The sequence below is a fragment of the Bos mutus genome, chromosome 27, assembly GCF_027580195.1.
Source record: "Bos mutus isolate GX-2022 chromosome 27, NWIPB_WYAK_1.1, whole genome shotgun sequence".
Classification (NCBI taxonomy): Eukaryota; Metazoa; Chordata; class Mammalia; order Artiodactyla; family Bovidae; genus Bos; species Bos mutus.
Genome location: NC_091643.1, coordinates 38,267,498 through 38,284,421, shown reverse-complemented (window position 1 = coordinate 38,284,421; position 16,924 = coordinate 38,267,498). Strand labels below are relative to the sequence as shown.

Here is a 16,924-nt window from a genome sequence, read left to right as displayed (position 1 = left end):
TTTTGAATTATTTGCTTTTGAAATTTTTGTTTAGTGTTCCACATCAAAGTGAATTCACAAGGTATTTCTCTTTTCTAAATGGGTCTTCAAGACACTGAGAGATACAGGGTGAGTATTGTTGTTCAGTCACTCAGTTGTGTCTGACTCCCTGTGACCACCTGGGCTGCAGCCTACATAACGTTGATTGGTTAAGAAAACCTCATCAAAAAAGAAAAAAAAAAAAAAGAAAAAAAACCTCATCAATGTCATGTGACCTTAGGGGAGTATCAAGTCAGGGGGAAAGGGGAATTTCCCCTCTGACCCTCCTCAGCCACCCTGGAAGCTGCATCTCCTCAGCTGGAGTGTCCAGAACTCATGATTCTGAGCATCTGCTGACAGACAGAGGCTCACAGCTGAATTTCAGGTTGTGTGGTTTAAATTTCGTGTTTGGCTAGTCCCTCAGGGAAATGGGACAAGAGTAAAATCATGTAGTGATGTGGCTTTAGGCAGCTGGGGACGGATTCTCTAGTTTCTTTAGAATTTTATTTTAATTGTTTTAAGTTTTGGTATTATTCCAATATAATTTTAGTGAAGTTTTAGGTGCATCGCCATACATTTCAGCTTCTGTGAACTACACACCTTCTCAGCACCAAAAACTGCAGTTTTCCTCTGTTAGTATCTGCTGCCCCATTTCCTTTGAGGCTTGTCTTCTGATTTCCTTTACTCAGGTCTGTGTATCTTTGTATTTGCTATCATATCCATGTTGTCTTCTTTAAAATTCTTTTTCCTTATTTTCTTTTTGTTTGTCTTTTGTGTTCCACACCTGAGTGAGATTGTGAATTATTTCTTTCTCTTCACATGTCTTCAGATGTGGTTAGACCAAAGGGAATAGATGATGTCACTTGGCTAAGAAACTCTCGACAAGCTCATGCAACCTTGGAGCAGCCTCAGGTCAGCTGGGAAAGGGACCTTCCTTCTTGACTGGTCTCAGCCACCATCAAAGCTGCATCTCCCTCAGTGAGAGCATTCCTCCCCCACCTCTATGATCATCTTCTACAGAGAGGAGGAGCACAGCTGGATTTTAGGATGGTTTGCTTTTTAAAGCTGGTGTTCAGCATATTGTTCAGAAAAAAGTCCATAGTAAACTTATGTAGTGGTGTGGCCTGGCAAGAGCGGAAGGTGTCTTGAACTTTAAAGGTTCATTTTTTAAACTGAGTAAACATTGATGTTAATATTAGATGTTTCATTTGTACTTTTTTTTTTTTTTTTTTGCAATTACAAAGCTAATTTTAAAACTTTGGGGTGACCTCCACAGGAAAAAAAAAAAAAAGACTGGGAAAGTATAACCCCCTCACCCTCTGAGAGTGGCTGAAAGGGAGAGAGGCTACCTGAGGGGAAGGAAGCACAAAAGGGACTCACTGCAGACTCATGGCAAAGGGAACGCCATCAGTCCTGGGCCCGGAGCCCTGCGGCAGGAAACCCCAGCGTGGGGGCACTGGCTTCAGGTGCACAGGCCAAGGGCAAGAGGGTTGCACACAAAGCTCCAAAGCTACTTGGCTTCCCCCTTCCCTTTTGCCTTTTTCAGCTTCTGCTGCGTGATCTGCATGTCCCTGTGCTTGGGGAACAATCGTCCCAGCAGCTCAGTGCTTTCCCTTAACCGAGCTGCTCTGCCTTTTCTTATTCTTCTGGCGGGCAAGTTCCTGCTGGCTACCTCGTGTCATGCTGACTGCAGTGACTCTGCCCTTTTGTACATTATTATATTTCAGCTTTTGGAACTTTATTCATGTTCACCACCCAGATTATCCTCTCTCACTGACACTACACATTTGACTGCCGTGACTCTCCTGCCTTCTTCCCTGAAGCTTCCTCCCTCAGTTCAGTTCAGTAACTCAGTCATGTCCGACTCTTTGTGACCCCATGGACTGCAGAACGACAGGCTTCCCTGTCCATCACCAACTCCTGGAGTTTCCACAAGTGCCGGGGTCCAGCCATGGCTGATCCAGGGTATTCAAAGGAGAGACGGCATCAGCGACCTATTTATTTAAATATTCATCAAAGATATTAAGAGTAATAGAATGAGGATAGCTCAGTGAAGAAATTCAGTGGAGAAAAGAGGCTGGATAATTCAGCCAGAAAGTGAGAGAAAGAACGACATGGGGAGACCAAGCTTCAGTGAACAAGGCCCGCACTTTATTTTCCAAAGTAGTTTTTATACCTTAAGTTATGCATAGAGGATAATGGGCGAAGGGGAAGAGTCATGCAGTAAGCCAGGCTTTCTTCCTGCAAACTTATCATATGCAAAAGTTTAGGTGATTTGCATCATCTTCTGGCCCGGAGGCCTGTTAACATTTTAAGACCCTTTCTTCAGAAAACTTATTTTTCTCTAAAGGTGATTAGTCAAGCGCCACCCTCCAAAAGCATTAGATAAAGTTGCATTCCTACAGAGCAAAGGTGTGATGGGCTATAACAAGACAAAGAATTAACTCAAGGGTCCAAGGTTACAAACACTGCCAGGGACACAGCAGGTAAGGGATATGGAGACTTAGCAGCAAACATTGGCCCAACAAGTGAAAAACCCTTCACCAATACAATTTCTAATCAATCTTTTAACTGCTCAAAGGAGTCTGTATTTAGACAGTTTAGAACATCTCCTGCCTCTCACAGTTGGGAGGCTCTGAGCAATCACATGTGGCCGGAACAACCTATTCAGGCAGGCTAGAGGACTTCCAAAGGAGTTTGTAGGTTGAAACACTATCACACCCAGGAACTTTATTAACTGGAGCTGTAAGTTAACTCTTTTTTTCAGAGAGAGGTAGTGGGGGACAGCCCCCATAAAGTCAGAGGTGTAGGTGAGAGCACAAAGCAGAAAGTAGGCAGACTCTGGTTTTGGGGGTAGATGCTCGAGAATTTCCAGGGGGATTCCAGAGGCTCGATCCCGCCTTTGTGTATGCCGAGCCTCCTTCCTCATGACCTTTGCCACAGGCAGAGTTCCTCACGCTGGCTCCTGGCAGTGATAGACTTCCAGTTGAGCTATTCCAGATCCTGAAAGATTATGCTGTGAAAGTGCTGCACTCATTATGCAATATGCCAGCTCCCAGCACACAAGTGTATGTCCATTGAGTCTGTGATGCCATCCAACCATCTCATCCTCTGTCATCCCCTTCTCCTCCTGACTTCAATCTTGTCCAGCATCAGGGTCTTTTCAAGTTAGTCACTTCTTCACATGAGGTAGCCAAAAGATTGGAATTTCAGCCTCAGCATCAGTCCTTCCAAGGAACACCCAGGACTGATCGCCTTTAGGATAGACTGGTTGGATCTCCTTGCCGTCCAAGAGTCTCTCAAGAGTTTTCTCCAACACCACATTTCAAAAGCATCAATTTTTCAGTGCTCAGCTTTCTTGAGAGTCCAACTCTCACAACCATACATGACTACTGGAAAAACCATAGCTTTGACTAGATGGTCCTTTGTTGGCAAAGTAATGTCTCTGCTTTTGAATATGCTGTCTAGCTTGGTCATAACTTTTCTTCCAAGGACCAATTGTCTTTTAATTTCACGGTTGCAGTCACCATCTGCAGGGATTTGGGAGCCCCCCAAAATAAAGTCTACCACTGTTTCCACTGTTTCCCCATCTATTTTCCTTGAAGTGATGGGACCAGATGCCAAGATCTTCGTTTTCTGAATGTTGAGGTTTAAGCCAACTTTTTCACTCTCCCCTTTCACTTTCATCAAGAGGCTCTTTAGTTCTTCAATTTCTGCCATAAGTGTGGTGTCGTCTGCATATTTGAGGTTATCAATATTTCTCCCGGCAATCGTCATCCCAGCTTGTGCTTCATGCAGCCCAGCGTTTCTCATGATGCACTCTGCATGTATGTTAAATAAGCAGGGTGACAATATACAGCCTTGACGTACTCCTTTCCTGGTTTGGAACCAGTCTGTTGTTCCATGTCCGGTTCTAACTGTTGCTTCATGACCTGCATATAGATTTCTCAGGAGGCAGTACAGGTGGTCTGGTATTCCCACCTCTTCAGAATTTTCCAGAGTTTGTTGTGATCCACACCATCAAAGGGCTTTGACATAGTCAATAAAGCAAAAGTGGATGTTTTCTGCAACTCTCTTGCTTTTATGGTGATCCAGTGGATGCTGTAAGCATCCTCCCTACTGTGCGCTGCCTGTTCTCACATCTGTGTGTTACCTTTGTCTCTGCTGTGTTTGTCACTGTTCTGGTTTGTTCCTTCTTTGTTTGCTCTCACTCTTCTACCCAGGAGGGAAGTCCTCTTGTCTTTGCTTTCAGCCTCTGACTTAATTCATCAGCATCATAGCACTAAGGTCTCTCCATGTTCTGGAGAATAATAACATCTCAACTGTTTTTCTTTGTCTGGCTGATTAGATTTCCATTGAATATGCATACTATTGAAATCCAAAAACATTATTTGTTCATCCTTAGTTGAAACATGTATTTCACATGAGCTAGGTACAAATGAGACGCTGAGGACAAAAGTTCCAGAAAACAGACCCTCAGCCGTGAATCATCTAAGCTAGTAGAGAGGAAGATAATTTGAAGTGAGTTTGTACTTGAAAATTGCCTTCCCTGATGTCGAATGGGAGAGTCCAGTTTTCCAAATAATCACACTTATTTTTGATTTTCAAATGCCTATTCCTCAATATTAAGTGTAGCTTCCCCCTAGCACAAATGTTTGTGTACATGTGGGGAGATCTTTTATCTCCTAGACTGTGATACATGTAACCCAAGTCTCTAAATTTAGTCTTCTGAGGATGCAAATCCAAATGCATGTTAGTCTGGGTCCTAATCTGTGTGTCAGGAATCAGGGAGAATATAGAAATGTCTGGGCAGTTCAGTTCAGTCTCTCAGTCATGTCTGACTCTTTTGGGACCCCATGGACTGCAGCACACCAGGCTTCCCTGTCCATCTTCACCTCTGGGAGCTTACTCAAACTCATGTCCATCGAGTCAGTGATGCCATCCAACCATCTCATCCTCTGTCATCCCCTTCTTCTCCAGCCTTCCATCTTTCCCAGCATCCAGTCTTTTCCTATGAGTCAGTTCTTAACATCAGATGGCCAAAGAATGGGAGTTTCAGCTTCAGCATCAGTCCTTCCAGTGAATATTCAGGACTGATTTCCTTTAGGATGGACTGGTTGCATCTCCTGGCAGCCCAAGGGACTCTCAAGAGTCTTCTCCAACACCACAGTTCAAAAGCATCAATCCTTCAGCATTCACCTTTGTTTACAGTCCAACTCTCACATCCATACAAGACTACTGGAAAAACCATAGCCTTGACTAGATGGACCTTTGTCAGCAAAGGAATGTCTCTGCTTTTTAATATGCTGTCTAGATGGGTCATAGCTTTTCTTCCAAGGAACAAGTGTCTTTTCATTTCATGGCTGCCATCACCATCTGTAGTGATTTTGGAGCCCCCAAAAATAAAGTCTGTCACTGTTTCCCTATCCATTTATCATGATCTTAGTTTTCTGAATGTTGAGTTTTAAGCCAACTTTTTCACTCTCTCCTTCCACTTTCATCAAGAGGCTCTTTAGTTCTTCTTCACTTTCTGTGAAGAGAACAATCTGGACAGGAGAAGTCAAATTGTCAGAAACCTGGTCCCAATGTCATGATCCCCATTTGGGGTCGATAAGGCAGGGATGTCTCTGTGTCTCTGCATCAAAATGACAGTTTCTTCTTCCTTTTCACAGAGGAGATCCAAAAATTAAGATTGAGGAGAATCTCCAGTAGGTGTGGAAGATGGCTGGTCATTACGGATGGCTGAGAGCCTGCCAACTCTTTCAAGACCAGAAAGTGAGCAAGCAAAAGCCAGGACCTGGGAGGCAGATGGCTCCTGTACCACAGGAGAAAGACTCCATGGTGAGTGGAGGCATGGACCCGCAGGGAATCTGTGGGTGGCATGGACTGCGGAGACAGGGTTTAGACCTGGAATATTCTGGGTCCATAACTCATTAGTGCATTCACATCCAAAGATAGCTGCCTGGACCTCCCTCCCCAGCAGATTGGGCCACTCAGAGCCTGGGAGGAACCATCGGGGCTCCTCGGGGTTATGTCTGCCCTGGCTTCATCCAGATCTTTCAATGGGGCTCTTACAGTTCACCTTAGACCAACCAGCCCCTCCTCCTCTGATGCTCCTGGATGAGGGCTTTGGGAACCACAAGATTGTAACTACCCCGGCACCTGAGGGACCACGTTCTTTCTCCAGAACCAGCATGCAATGCTCTCCATCCGTCCTTTCATTCCCTTTGGCCTCGTGCCTGTGGCTTCTGATGACTCACTGACCTGGTTCTCCTCCACCCACAGGTGAAGTGTAAGGACTGTGGAGCCTTTGGGCACACAGCAAGGAGCCTCAGGTGCCCCATGAAGCGCTGGCAAGGGGCGCTGGTCCCCCTGCCCTTGGGGTCCAGATTCGGTAAGGAGAACCTGGCATGGAAGCTGCAGGACCCACCCTTACCCCAGGGACCCCTAACACGGCTGAGAGAGAGGAGGAGGAAAGGCAGAGGTGAGCGGCGGGGAGGTGGGACCCAAGGTCTGGGCTGCAATCTGGAGACTGTTCCTCTCCTTGTCGACACTGTGCTGAGCCATCTCTAGAAAGGACAGGGAAACTGGGGAGACAGAGACAGGAGCCACGTCCTCAGGGGCCACACTCAGGGCTCACACTAGGCCCTGAAGTCACTAAGGAGAGTGTGGAACACTCACAACTTTGCAGCTGACCAGCCCCAAAGCCCTGGAGGGGTCTCTGGAGACGGGGAAGGACATGGGGTTGGGGGATCTGCACAAAGGCAGAGGGGTTCAGGTCTGTGTCACTCCCAAACTAGAAAAGGGGCTGGGCCACAGCACCGTTGGTCCCAACTGTGACAAGGACACTGGGTTTCTGACACTTGACATGTTTGTGTTGCAGGAAAGAGGAGCAGCAGAGGAAGCTCCTGCAGCGATTTCCCAGGAGGCCCTGCAGTCGGCAGCCACAGAGCTGGAAGGAGGAGCTGGAGCCCGGCCTCTGCCTGAGGGTCAGTCTCTGCTGGGCCCCCTCTTTAATCCACTGGCCTCAGTCCTGTCTGTGGGAGGAAACGGTCATGTTCTTTCCTGACCAAAGTCATCATTTATTTTTCAGATGCCATTTTTCATGGTGCTTTGATTTTGCATTCTTACACACATGTCTGGTGAGAAGCTGGCAGGGACATGGAAGTGATTTTATCAGCAGCTTCCAGAGTTGAATCCTTTAAGTTAGAACAGGAATCTGTAAATTGTGATTCATCCTCCAAAACTGGACATGAAAACTCATTTTGCCATCAAGGCGCCTGCAAATCACCAATCTGTGTACAGTCTGGAGAAGAAGGTCTACCAAACACTTGCTTCCCCTTACTTAACAAGAGACATTGTTAGAACATTTCCATTTGCCATTGGATATATAAATGTATCAAGGTCACATGAGCACCCTGATGTTGAGGATCTTATCATATAAAATTAATGCCTGTGAGGTGTTTTACTGAATGGAGAGAAGATTCTCACACCTGGCCTCTCTGTGTGTGGTCTTCTCTTACAGCACCCAAACATGCCCATGCTTATCCACACATCCAAGAGGAAATCCTTCCAGGATCCAGATCACCCAAGAGGGTCACCCACGAGGAGAGATGATGTGAAATCCAGCCTCCCCACAGTGCCTCTCATCGGCAGGAATTTGGCCCCGGCCTCCAAGGGCCGCATCGAGGCTCCAGGCAAGAGATGTGCAGACCCCCAGCCTGACATGTGTGAACCCCCCAAAGAAACCTAGACTCAGCCCCGTCCAGACCCCCCAGCAGAGCACTCCGACAGCAGATCTGGGGGCCTTCCTGAATCTCCCTCCTCCACCCAGCACAGCTGGACGTGGACTGAGAGTGGCCGCCCGTGTATCCAGGGAGACACCTGCCCAGGGGCAGCACTTTGACCTCCAGCCTCCAGCGGACAGATCTCCCTCCAGGAGCGTGGGCCGCCTCTCTGCAGCCCACCCCCCACCCATCATCCGCGTCCCAGCCCAGCCTCTGAGGATGCTCTTCCTGAGAGACAGCGAAGGCTGCTGGAGCTGCCGGTACACGGCGCCCCCGTCTCCGCGGCCTGCAGAGCGGCCAGCCCCTCCTGCTCAGAGCCCGTCCGTCGACCAGGAGCCAGATGGACATGCTGTCCCCGGGCCCCCGAGCACCCTCTACGATGACCTCCAGGTGTCTTCTTCCTCCGAAGAGAGTGACTGGGACGAAGACACCAGTGGCAACTGAGACTCATCCTCCAGTGCCTGGTGCCCTGACGTGACTGTGACTCTGGCGGGTGGGCTGGGTGTTAGAGGGAGCAGCTGTTCCCGGTGAAGCAGGACTCCCCACCCTGGTGGGCGAGACAGCAGTGAGACTGGACCACCCTGGGGACACACAGCTGCACACACTGCCCTGTCTCCTCATGGAATCCGAGTCTGTCCCATGGCACTCATCCAACCGAATGTCAAGCTGTCAACCTAAAACTAGTATAAGTAATTGAGGCAAATTCTAGGAGTGACTTTAACCATTGTGTAGATAGGAAGTGATGGTAGTATCTGTAGTTGATGATGGTAGTGTCTGTGTTGGATGGTAGTATCTGTATCTGAACATTTGGAACCTGCCTAAAGAGCCTGACTCTGCTCTGCAGAAGGTCAGCCACGCCCTGTCCTGACAGAAGTCTAGTGGTCTCTGTGGAGTCTTGCACTATAAATCACAGTGGGGAAAATTCCCATGGCTGTGCTTATCAAGTGTCATTAAATGTTACTACAAAGTTTTGTTTTGAAATATTTCTTTCTGTGTTTTCAGAATAAACAAGAAAAATTACAGTCCTCTCAAGAGATGTAGAAAGATCATTTGGTCACATTCAACATCCTGGTCAGGCAGGCCCTGCACCCAGCCCCTGCAGGGCCTTCCTTCTGCCCTAAATCAAATCAGCAATAGGTCAAGATCCATTTCATATGTATATATAATTACATACTGTTGAATGTAATATGCTAATAGTTTATTAAGATCTTTTGTATTTATGCTCATCAGGAAATTTTTGATTTTGTTATTATGTATCATGTGACTTTGTTATCCTGGAATGCTACGCTTAGTGGCTCAGTCATGTGTAACTCTTTTGGACCCCATGGACTGCAGTCCACCAGGCTCCTCTGTCCATGGGGATTCTCCAGGCAAGCATCCTGGAGTGGGTTGTCATGCCCTCCTCCAGGGGATCTTCCCAACCCAGGGATTGAACCCAGGTCTCCTGCACTGCAGGCAAATTCTTTACAGACTGAGCCACTAGGGAAGCCCTATTATGTCATCCTGGTATGAAAAACTAGTTGGAATCAGTTGCCACCTTGCTTTTGAATGATACTTTTGGTAGGATTGATATACTGTCTCCCACAAATTTTATAAAATTTACCAATGAAAAAGTTTGAATTTTAATAAAGTTTTACCATAGAAAACATTTTGTGTGTGGTTTTTATCTCTAAGCCTTGACGATCATCTTAATACTATTTTGACTCAAGATAGATCTTGTAATGGAGGGGAAAGAGGAGCATGGGAGGACTGTATGAAAAACACAGAATCAGGGCCTCCCAGATCCCCAGGGCCACTTATGCATGCCTAACAATGCCCCCGTGTCAGTCCCCTGTTTGGAGAATGTGGTCAGCCTGTGGAGTGCCTACAGCCACAGGAAGCCCCAGAATCAGCTCAGCCCTCATCCTCAGGTGCCCTGTGCCAGCTCTTCCTCCAGAACCCTGGGAGTCCAGACAGCAGGCTTCTGAGTATCTCAGCAGGGTCAATCTTAAAAGCCAACCACAAGATTTACTCAGATAAGAGCACTTGGAATACTTTAATGTAAGAGCTAGAAAGGAGCTGAGAGATGATCTAAGATGACATATTCCAGAATATACTCCAGAATTAGTACCTGGGAACTGTTAAAAATGCAGACGTCTAGGCTCCACTGCACCCTACCAAACTAAAACTTCCTGGAGTGGGTCTAGGTGTCTGCATCTTGAAGCAGCTTTCCCAGTTGTTTTCATGCATGATTGAGTGTCTCCGGATCAAGGTGCAGCAGATCTGAATCTATGCAGGTGCTGCTGAGACTCCAGGAAGATGACTTTCTGCTGATGTCTGGACCTCTAGTGAGGGGCTGGCCTAGAGACTTGGACCTGAACCCTGACCTCCTGCCTCCATGTTCAGAGATATGTCCATTTCCCTGCCCCACCAGCATCTGACCTGATGAGGTTCTGAGAGTGAATGACCACAGGATTCAACTTCCTCCTCAGCCCTGAGGAGCAAAGCCTGATCTCAGCAACAAGCTCACACCTCACTGGGGCAAATAAATGTCTGTTAAGCAAACTCACAGGCGTGTCATAAGTACATTGTGAACAGAGCACCATGGGCTTTCCGACCCAGAGAAGGCGATTGATCGTGAGGATGGCTCGTAAAGCCTGGGAAGAGCTCACTAACGTCTAGTCACTGATGAAACCAGCTCCACTCATTGTCCCTGAATACAGACGGCTCTTCGCTCAGACCCTTTAATCTGGAGCCAAAGCATTTGTAGCTCGTGTTCCCATTTAACACGGTTTTCTGGTCCAAAGTGTGCGCCCACAGTCTCCCAATGCTCTGAGTGTCCCACGAAAGGAGGATTCTCTGGCTTCCTGCGAAGGCCGCTCTGCGCTCAGAACAGCTGTGCACGGAGCCTTAATGAGGCGGAGGAGCGCGGACATCCGGCCCCGACGTCCCACTGGTGCCGGAGCCACGGACCGAAGTGTCCTCTCCTCCTCAGCCAAGCTGTCTCCTCCCTCCAGCCATGAGCACTGCTGTCCCCGTGTTCGCCATTCTCTTCTTTATGAGCCACGTTCCACCAGGTAACAACAACAAAACCTTGCTGATGCCTTGGTAAGAATAGAGTGCCTGAGACCTTGAACGGATCCAGTGATCAGAGCAACGTTACCATCACCGCTGCCTGAGGAGGGGTCTCCTGGGAAACCTGGGAAGACGCGCAGCCTCCTGACTCAGTCGTTCCCCACAGCGACTCTCAGTTAGACAACACGAGGTCAATGGCATTTCAAGGGTGTTTCAAGGGCTTGAAACAAACCCTCCTTGCTCCAGCACTGAAGATGAATTATTTAGGCAAGTTTACTAGCAGTTTCTAGATTTAGGTGACAAAAAATGGGGCATTATTCTACTAAATTTTGGTCTCCAAAACTACTACTTGCAGCAAAAATTAGAATCCTGATACTTATATGAGAGCTATGCCAAAGCTACAGGGGCCTGGCAGGTGGATAGGTGAGGGTCTCCTTGAAAGGCTTACTCTGAGTCAGAGTGTGTGTGTGTGTGTGTGTGTGTGTGTGCTCATGTGACTCCTGAGAGACTTCTAACCCATTGCCCCTTAACACTGCTGGTCTCCTGGCTTGATGATATCCCTGAAGGCACCCTGGGCTTCCTCTTCCTTTTCAACATCTGTTCTCCTGGAATAGAACTTAAACACAGAGATGAAGATGGCACTGCAGTGAGTCTATCCACCTGCATGCTGTTTGGTATGCCAACACCCATCACAGGGACAGGCGTAGATGTTTATCTCCAGGACCTGTTGATCTAAGGAGGGATGAGCGACTCACTGCTCTACATCAACAGGAATGTCTTATCTTTTCCTGAGAATTCAAGGTCTCAGGGTTGGGAAGGAGTCTGAAGGTACACAGATGGGTGAATGTGGACAGTCCTCGTATAAGGAGCTGTAATCCCAGCCCTTTCATTCATCTCAGATCCCTTGTGGAGTGTGGGGCAGTGGATATATTTCACAGACAGGCAAAGTGCATGTGTGTGTACACACACACATACAGAGAATGTTACTATTCTGGGAATAAGGAAAACTGCAGATGAAAACCTTGAATACACAGCCTTACTTAGTAGTAATCTAATCCCATAATTTTCCTTCCAAAGCCTGCTCCAACCATCAGATTCTTTGAGGCTTTAGTGCCTTGAGCTCTCATCCCCTGGGACACTTATGCTGTCTTTATTTCAGTCATGTTTTATTTACCTCTGGCTCTCACTTACCAAACCTCTTCTTCATCCTTGGGCCAACAATCTACTTTGAGAGCTAGTTGACTCTTCCCTGGACTGTCTAGCCACCAAGATGACTGGACCATGATATCTTAGAAGTCAAGGGCCATCGTATCTTTTTTTCATTGGAAGCCTGTGCCCCAGTAAGGGCCTCCCATTCAGTGGATGCATAATAAATATCAATTCATGATTGTTTTGTGGACAGTAAAGAATTAAATTCAATTTAATCCATTTGACTTTCCTTTTGAATTCAATGGACTTTTGTTGAATTGCTACAAATGCCCTACACTGATTTGAAGCTATTCAAGAGTTGGCTTTTGTGTTCTGGAATAGAAAAATCTAGAAGTGCTGGTTTTGAGACCTTTTTAATGCCAGCAAGGAGTTTCAGAAGCTGTCTTGGGAAAGGTGCTCTTTGTTACATATGGAGACTGCTGAGATGAAGCCGCTTTCGAAAATGAGCCCCTTGTTTTATGTGACCCATCTCCAGAATACTAATATATTAGGCCATAAGTCAAATATGATTCAATGTTTTTAACAATCATGTGTGTTCAGCTCTTGAAAGTGAAAGTCGCTTAGTTGTGTCTGACTCTTTGTGACCCCATAGATTGTGTAGCCTGCCAGGCTCCTCTGTCTATGGAATTCTCCAGGCAAGAACACTGGGGTGGGTAGCCAGTCCCTTCTCCAGGGGATCTTCCCAACCCAGGGATCAAACCCAGTTCTCCCGCATTGCAGGCAGATTCTTTACCAGCTGAGCCAGAAGGGAAGCCCAAGAATAATGGAGTGGGTAGCCTATCCCTTAAGAACTCTTAATGTTTGCAATGAACCCTGCAGCAGGTTGCAACCTGGAAGAGCAGCTCCAGGGAAAGAAGCAGTGAGTGCCCCTTCATGATGCAAGAAATGCTGACGTGGGTGCTATCTGCACATTACATACATAGGAATATTGTTTCCTTCCCCCAGAAGTATATCCTCTCTAATAATTTCCTTGTGTACATTCTTTTGGATCTGTATTTCAGTTCCACTTTTGAAAGATACACAAACACACAGAAAGACAGCTTTCTCTAAAAAGTTTTTTCAACTTTAGAAAAACAAGCAGTACAAGACTCATAATAAATAAAAACTGCCTTCTGCCATCAATGTCAGGAGATAACAGGCAGTGAGAAAAACAGGAGGAGCTTTGATGTGTGTGAGCCCCAGAGCGAGGGCAGGGCTGCCCATGGGCAGGCTCTCCTTTCTTAGATGCACTCAATCTTGCTGGATTTTCCAAGAATGCCCCAAATACAAATTTTTTGTGTGAAAGCAGATTTTTAAGGGGCTCTCCCAGGTACTCAGTGGTAAAGAATCTGTCTGCCAAACCCTAGGTTTGGAAGATCCCTTGGAGATGGAAGTGGCAACCCACTCCAGTACTCTTGCCCGGGAAATCCCATTTACAGAGGAGCCTAACAGGCTGCAGTCCATGTGGTTGCAAAGAACTGGACACGACTTAGCAACTAAACAACAAACAGATTTTTAAGAAAATCAAGAAACAATGAAAAATCCATACAAGCTTGTTTGCAGATATTCCTTCACCACATGTAATTCAATAACATTTAAGGAGACCAGTAAACAGTAACCATCACCCTGTTCTCTGTGCAGGCAGCGCCAGTTTCAGGGAGGTCTGTGAGCGTCCAAATGGGTCCTGCCAGGAATTCTGCCTCGACTCAGAAATTCATTCTGGGTGATGTCTGGATGGCCGCCAATGCTGCTTGCCCTTGATGAACGTCCCTGAAGTCGACCCCACTACACCCAGAGTGCGCTGAAGGCCTCCTGAAGCTTTTTGTTTGGATGTTTTATTCTGACTCTCCTGATCTTTCGTTCTTGCCTCTCTGTCTTTTGTTCCCACAGGGATTCTTAGTGAGTTCTCAATAAATAAAGGATCAAAATTTGCAAACACAGAACGTGTTCTAAGAATCCTGTGATGTATCCTCACTTGGCCATGGTTTGGTTTCCATCTTTTTATCTGGCCTGGATGAGCTCTAGTTGGGGACAGGAACTTTCTCTCACCTCCTGTTTTCACCTGGCCCTGCAGCCCTCTGCCCTTCATCTGGGGAGACAAATCCCCTTCCACACTTGGAAAACACACCACTTCACTCCACACAGCCTTGTGAGGTCTCCTTTCCTGACAAAAGGGCAGCTTATTGGAAATCTTCCCGAAGTCACCAGCAAGCTGAATCATGGACAGAATGACACCCAGAAAAAAGCCAAGTTCTTCTCATACCCTCTTCACAGCCAGTGCTCTGGGTCCCCCTTTTTCCACATTCTCAACAACACTTTTTCTCTTTTATTTTTTGACAATAGCCATCCTAACAGATGGAAAGGAGCCTGGCTGCTACAGTCCATGGGGTCGCAAGAGCTGGACATGACTTAGCTACTCAATTACCACTACCATCCTGACATATAGTTAGAATTTTTTTGCATATGTGATGCAAACTTTTAAGATCTACTCCCTTATCAATTTTCAATTATACACTAAAATGTTGTTAACTATACACAGCAGGCTGTCTATTAGCTCTCCAGAACTTATTTACCTTATAACTGGAAGCTTGTACACTTTGACCACCCTCACCCATTCATCCCACCCCCAACAACCATCACTATATTTGTGGTTTCTATGAGTTTGGATTTTTTTTTAATTCCACATATAAATGAGATCATATAGTATTTGTCTTTCTCTGATTTACTTCCGTTAGCATACAGTCTCAAAGTTCATCCATGAATTTCCTTATTTTTTTATGACCAAACAATATTCCATTCTGGGACACCTTTTCATTTATTTCTGCCTTCTTAAATTTCCTTTATTATTGTCTTATATTTTCAGTGTATAGATGGTTCCATTCTTTGGCTAAATTTGTTCCTAAGTATTTTATTGTTTTTGATGCTATCACAAGTAAAATTGTTTTCTTAATTTTTCAGATAGTTCATTTTTAGCATATAGAAATGCAACTAAGTTTTGTATGTTGATTTTGTATCCTGAAACTTTAAGTCATTTATTAGTTCTAACAGTCATTTATGGAGTCTTTAGGGTTTTTATATTTAAGATCATTTCACCCTAATCAAAACAGAGGCTATTTAGAAAAAACAAAACTAGCATATGATGCAACAAATTTTCTTCTGGTTTTTTTTTTTTTTTTTTGAAGGAAACAGAAACACTAACTCAAAAAGATATCTGTACTCCAATGTTCATTGCAGCATTATTCACAATAATCAAGATATGGAAAACTTAAGTGTCCATTGATAGATGAATGAATAAGGAAAATGTGATATATATTAATATACAATGAAATATTATTCAGTTATAAAAAGAAGGAAGTCCTGTATTTTGTGACAACATAAATGGACCTTGATGGAATTATGCTATGTGAAATAAGTTAAATATTGTATGATCTCATTTATACATGGAATCCAAAAGAAAAAACAAACCAAAAAACAATGAACTCGTAGATACAGAGAACAGATTGGTGGTCACTGGAGTGAGGGTGTTGGAGTGGGTAGAAAGGGTAAAACGGTCAACAGGTACAAAGCTTCATTATTAAATAAACCCTAGGGGTCCAGTGTACAGCATGGTGAGTATAGTTAGTAATACTGTATTGCACACTTGTCCTGCCAGGCATTCTGCCTTGACTCAGAAATTCATTCTAGGTGACATTCAACACTTGAAAGTTGCTAAGAGACTCAGTCTTAAAGTTCTCACTACAAGCGAAAAATTTGTAACCAGGCTTTGTTGCTGTTCCGTGCCTAAGTCATGTCCAACTCTTTGTGACCCCAGGGACTGCAGTACACCAAGCTTCCCCATCTTTCACTATCTCCCAGAGCTTGGTCACTATGCTTTTTGATGGATGTTAATTAGACTTATGGTGGTAATCATTTCAAAATATATGCATATGTACACCCAAAATGAATATAATATTATATATCAATTATATCTCAATATAAAAATCATTTCTTTTTCAGTAACAACTAAAATATGAGGACAAAAATTCAGTAAGTATATAAAAGTCCTGGATAATACTAACAACCAGTTTAATCTAATTAATATTGTTTAAAGCCTTCCCACAACAACAGTAGAATAAACACTCTAAGTGTGTTACAATAATAAAAGGAAACTGAAGAAGGCAGAAATAAATGAAAAGGTGTCCCAGAATGGAATATTGTTTGGTCATAAAAAAATAAGAAGGAAATTCATGGATGAACTTTGAGAATATATGCTAACTGAAGTAAGTTACATCTTTGAGAGATGTAAACTGTATTCTGGGCCACAAAATAGTCTTGATAAACACAAAATTATCTAGATCATACAAAATATGTGCAGTAACCTTACTAGAATTAAACCAGACATCAATATGCAGTATTTGGAAAGTTCCCATATATTTGAAAATCAAACAACTTCTAGATAAAAATGAAGAAGCATTCGACTTGAGTAAAAATAAAAATATGATATAACAAAATGTGTGGAATAAAGCTACAGTAGCATTTTGAAATAAATTTATTGTATCCAAATGCTTATATAGTCAAAGAAGAGCATACTAAATCTAAAATAAATAAAGGAGGAGATTAATGTAAATAATAAAAGAAATTAAACAGAAAATCAATAGAAAATAGAAATGAAATCCAAAGCTGGTTCTTTGAAAAGATGAATAAAATGTATGTGTCTTACCATTCTGATCTGAGAGTGAGAGAGCACACAGATTACCAATGCCAGCCATGAAAGAAAGCACAGTAGATCCCACAGATACAAGGTGAACAACCAGACATTATTAGGCATAGCTCTACGTGCATAAATCCACCAAGATCAATGAAAATGGGTGGATTCTTTGAAAGAAACAAACTACCAA

At 44.7% G+C, this 16,924-nt stretch overlaps 1 protein-coding gene across 1 annotated transcript in view; it reads right to left on the bottom strand.

Annotated features, from left to right (window-relative positions):
- The window catches only part of DEFB1 (defensin beta 1), a 6,761-nt gene extending 5,061 nt beyond the window's left edge, over positions 1-1,700 (bottom strand). Inside the window, 3 exon segments of the mRNA XM_070364254.1 lie at positions 1,335-1,440; positions 1,442-1,622; positions 1,625-1,700. Coding sequence (XP_070220355.1) covers positions 1,335-1,440; positions 1,442-1,622; positions 1,625-1,700 — 363 coding nt within the window.
- Between the last annotated feature and the right edge of the window lie 15,224 nt (positions 1,701-16,924).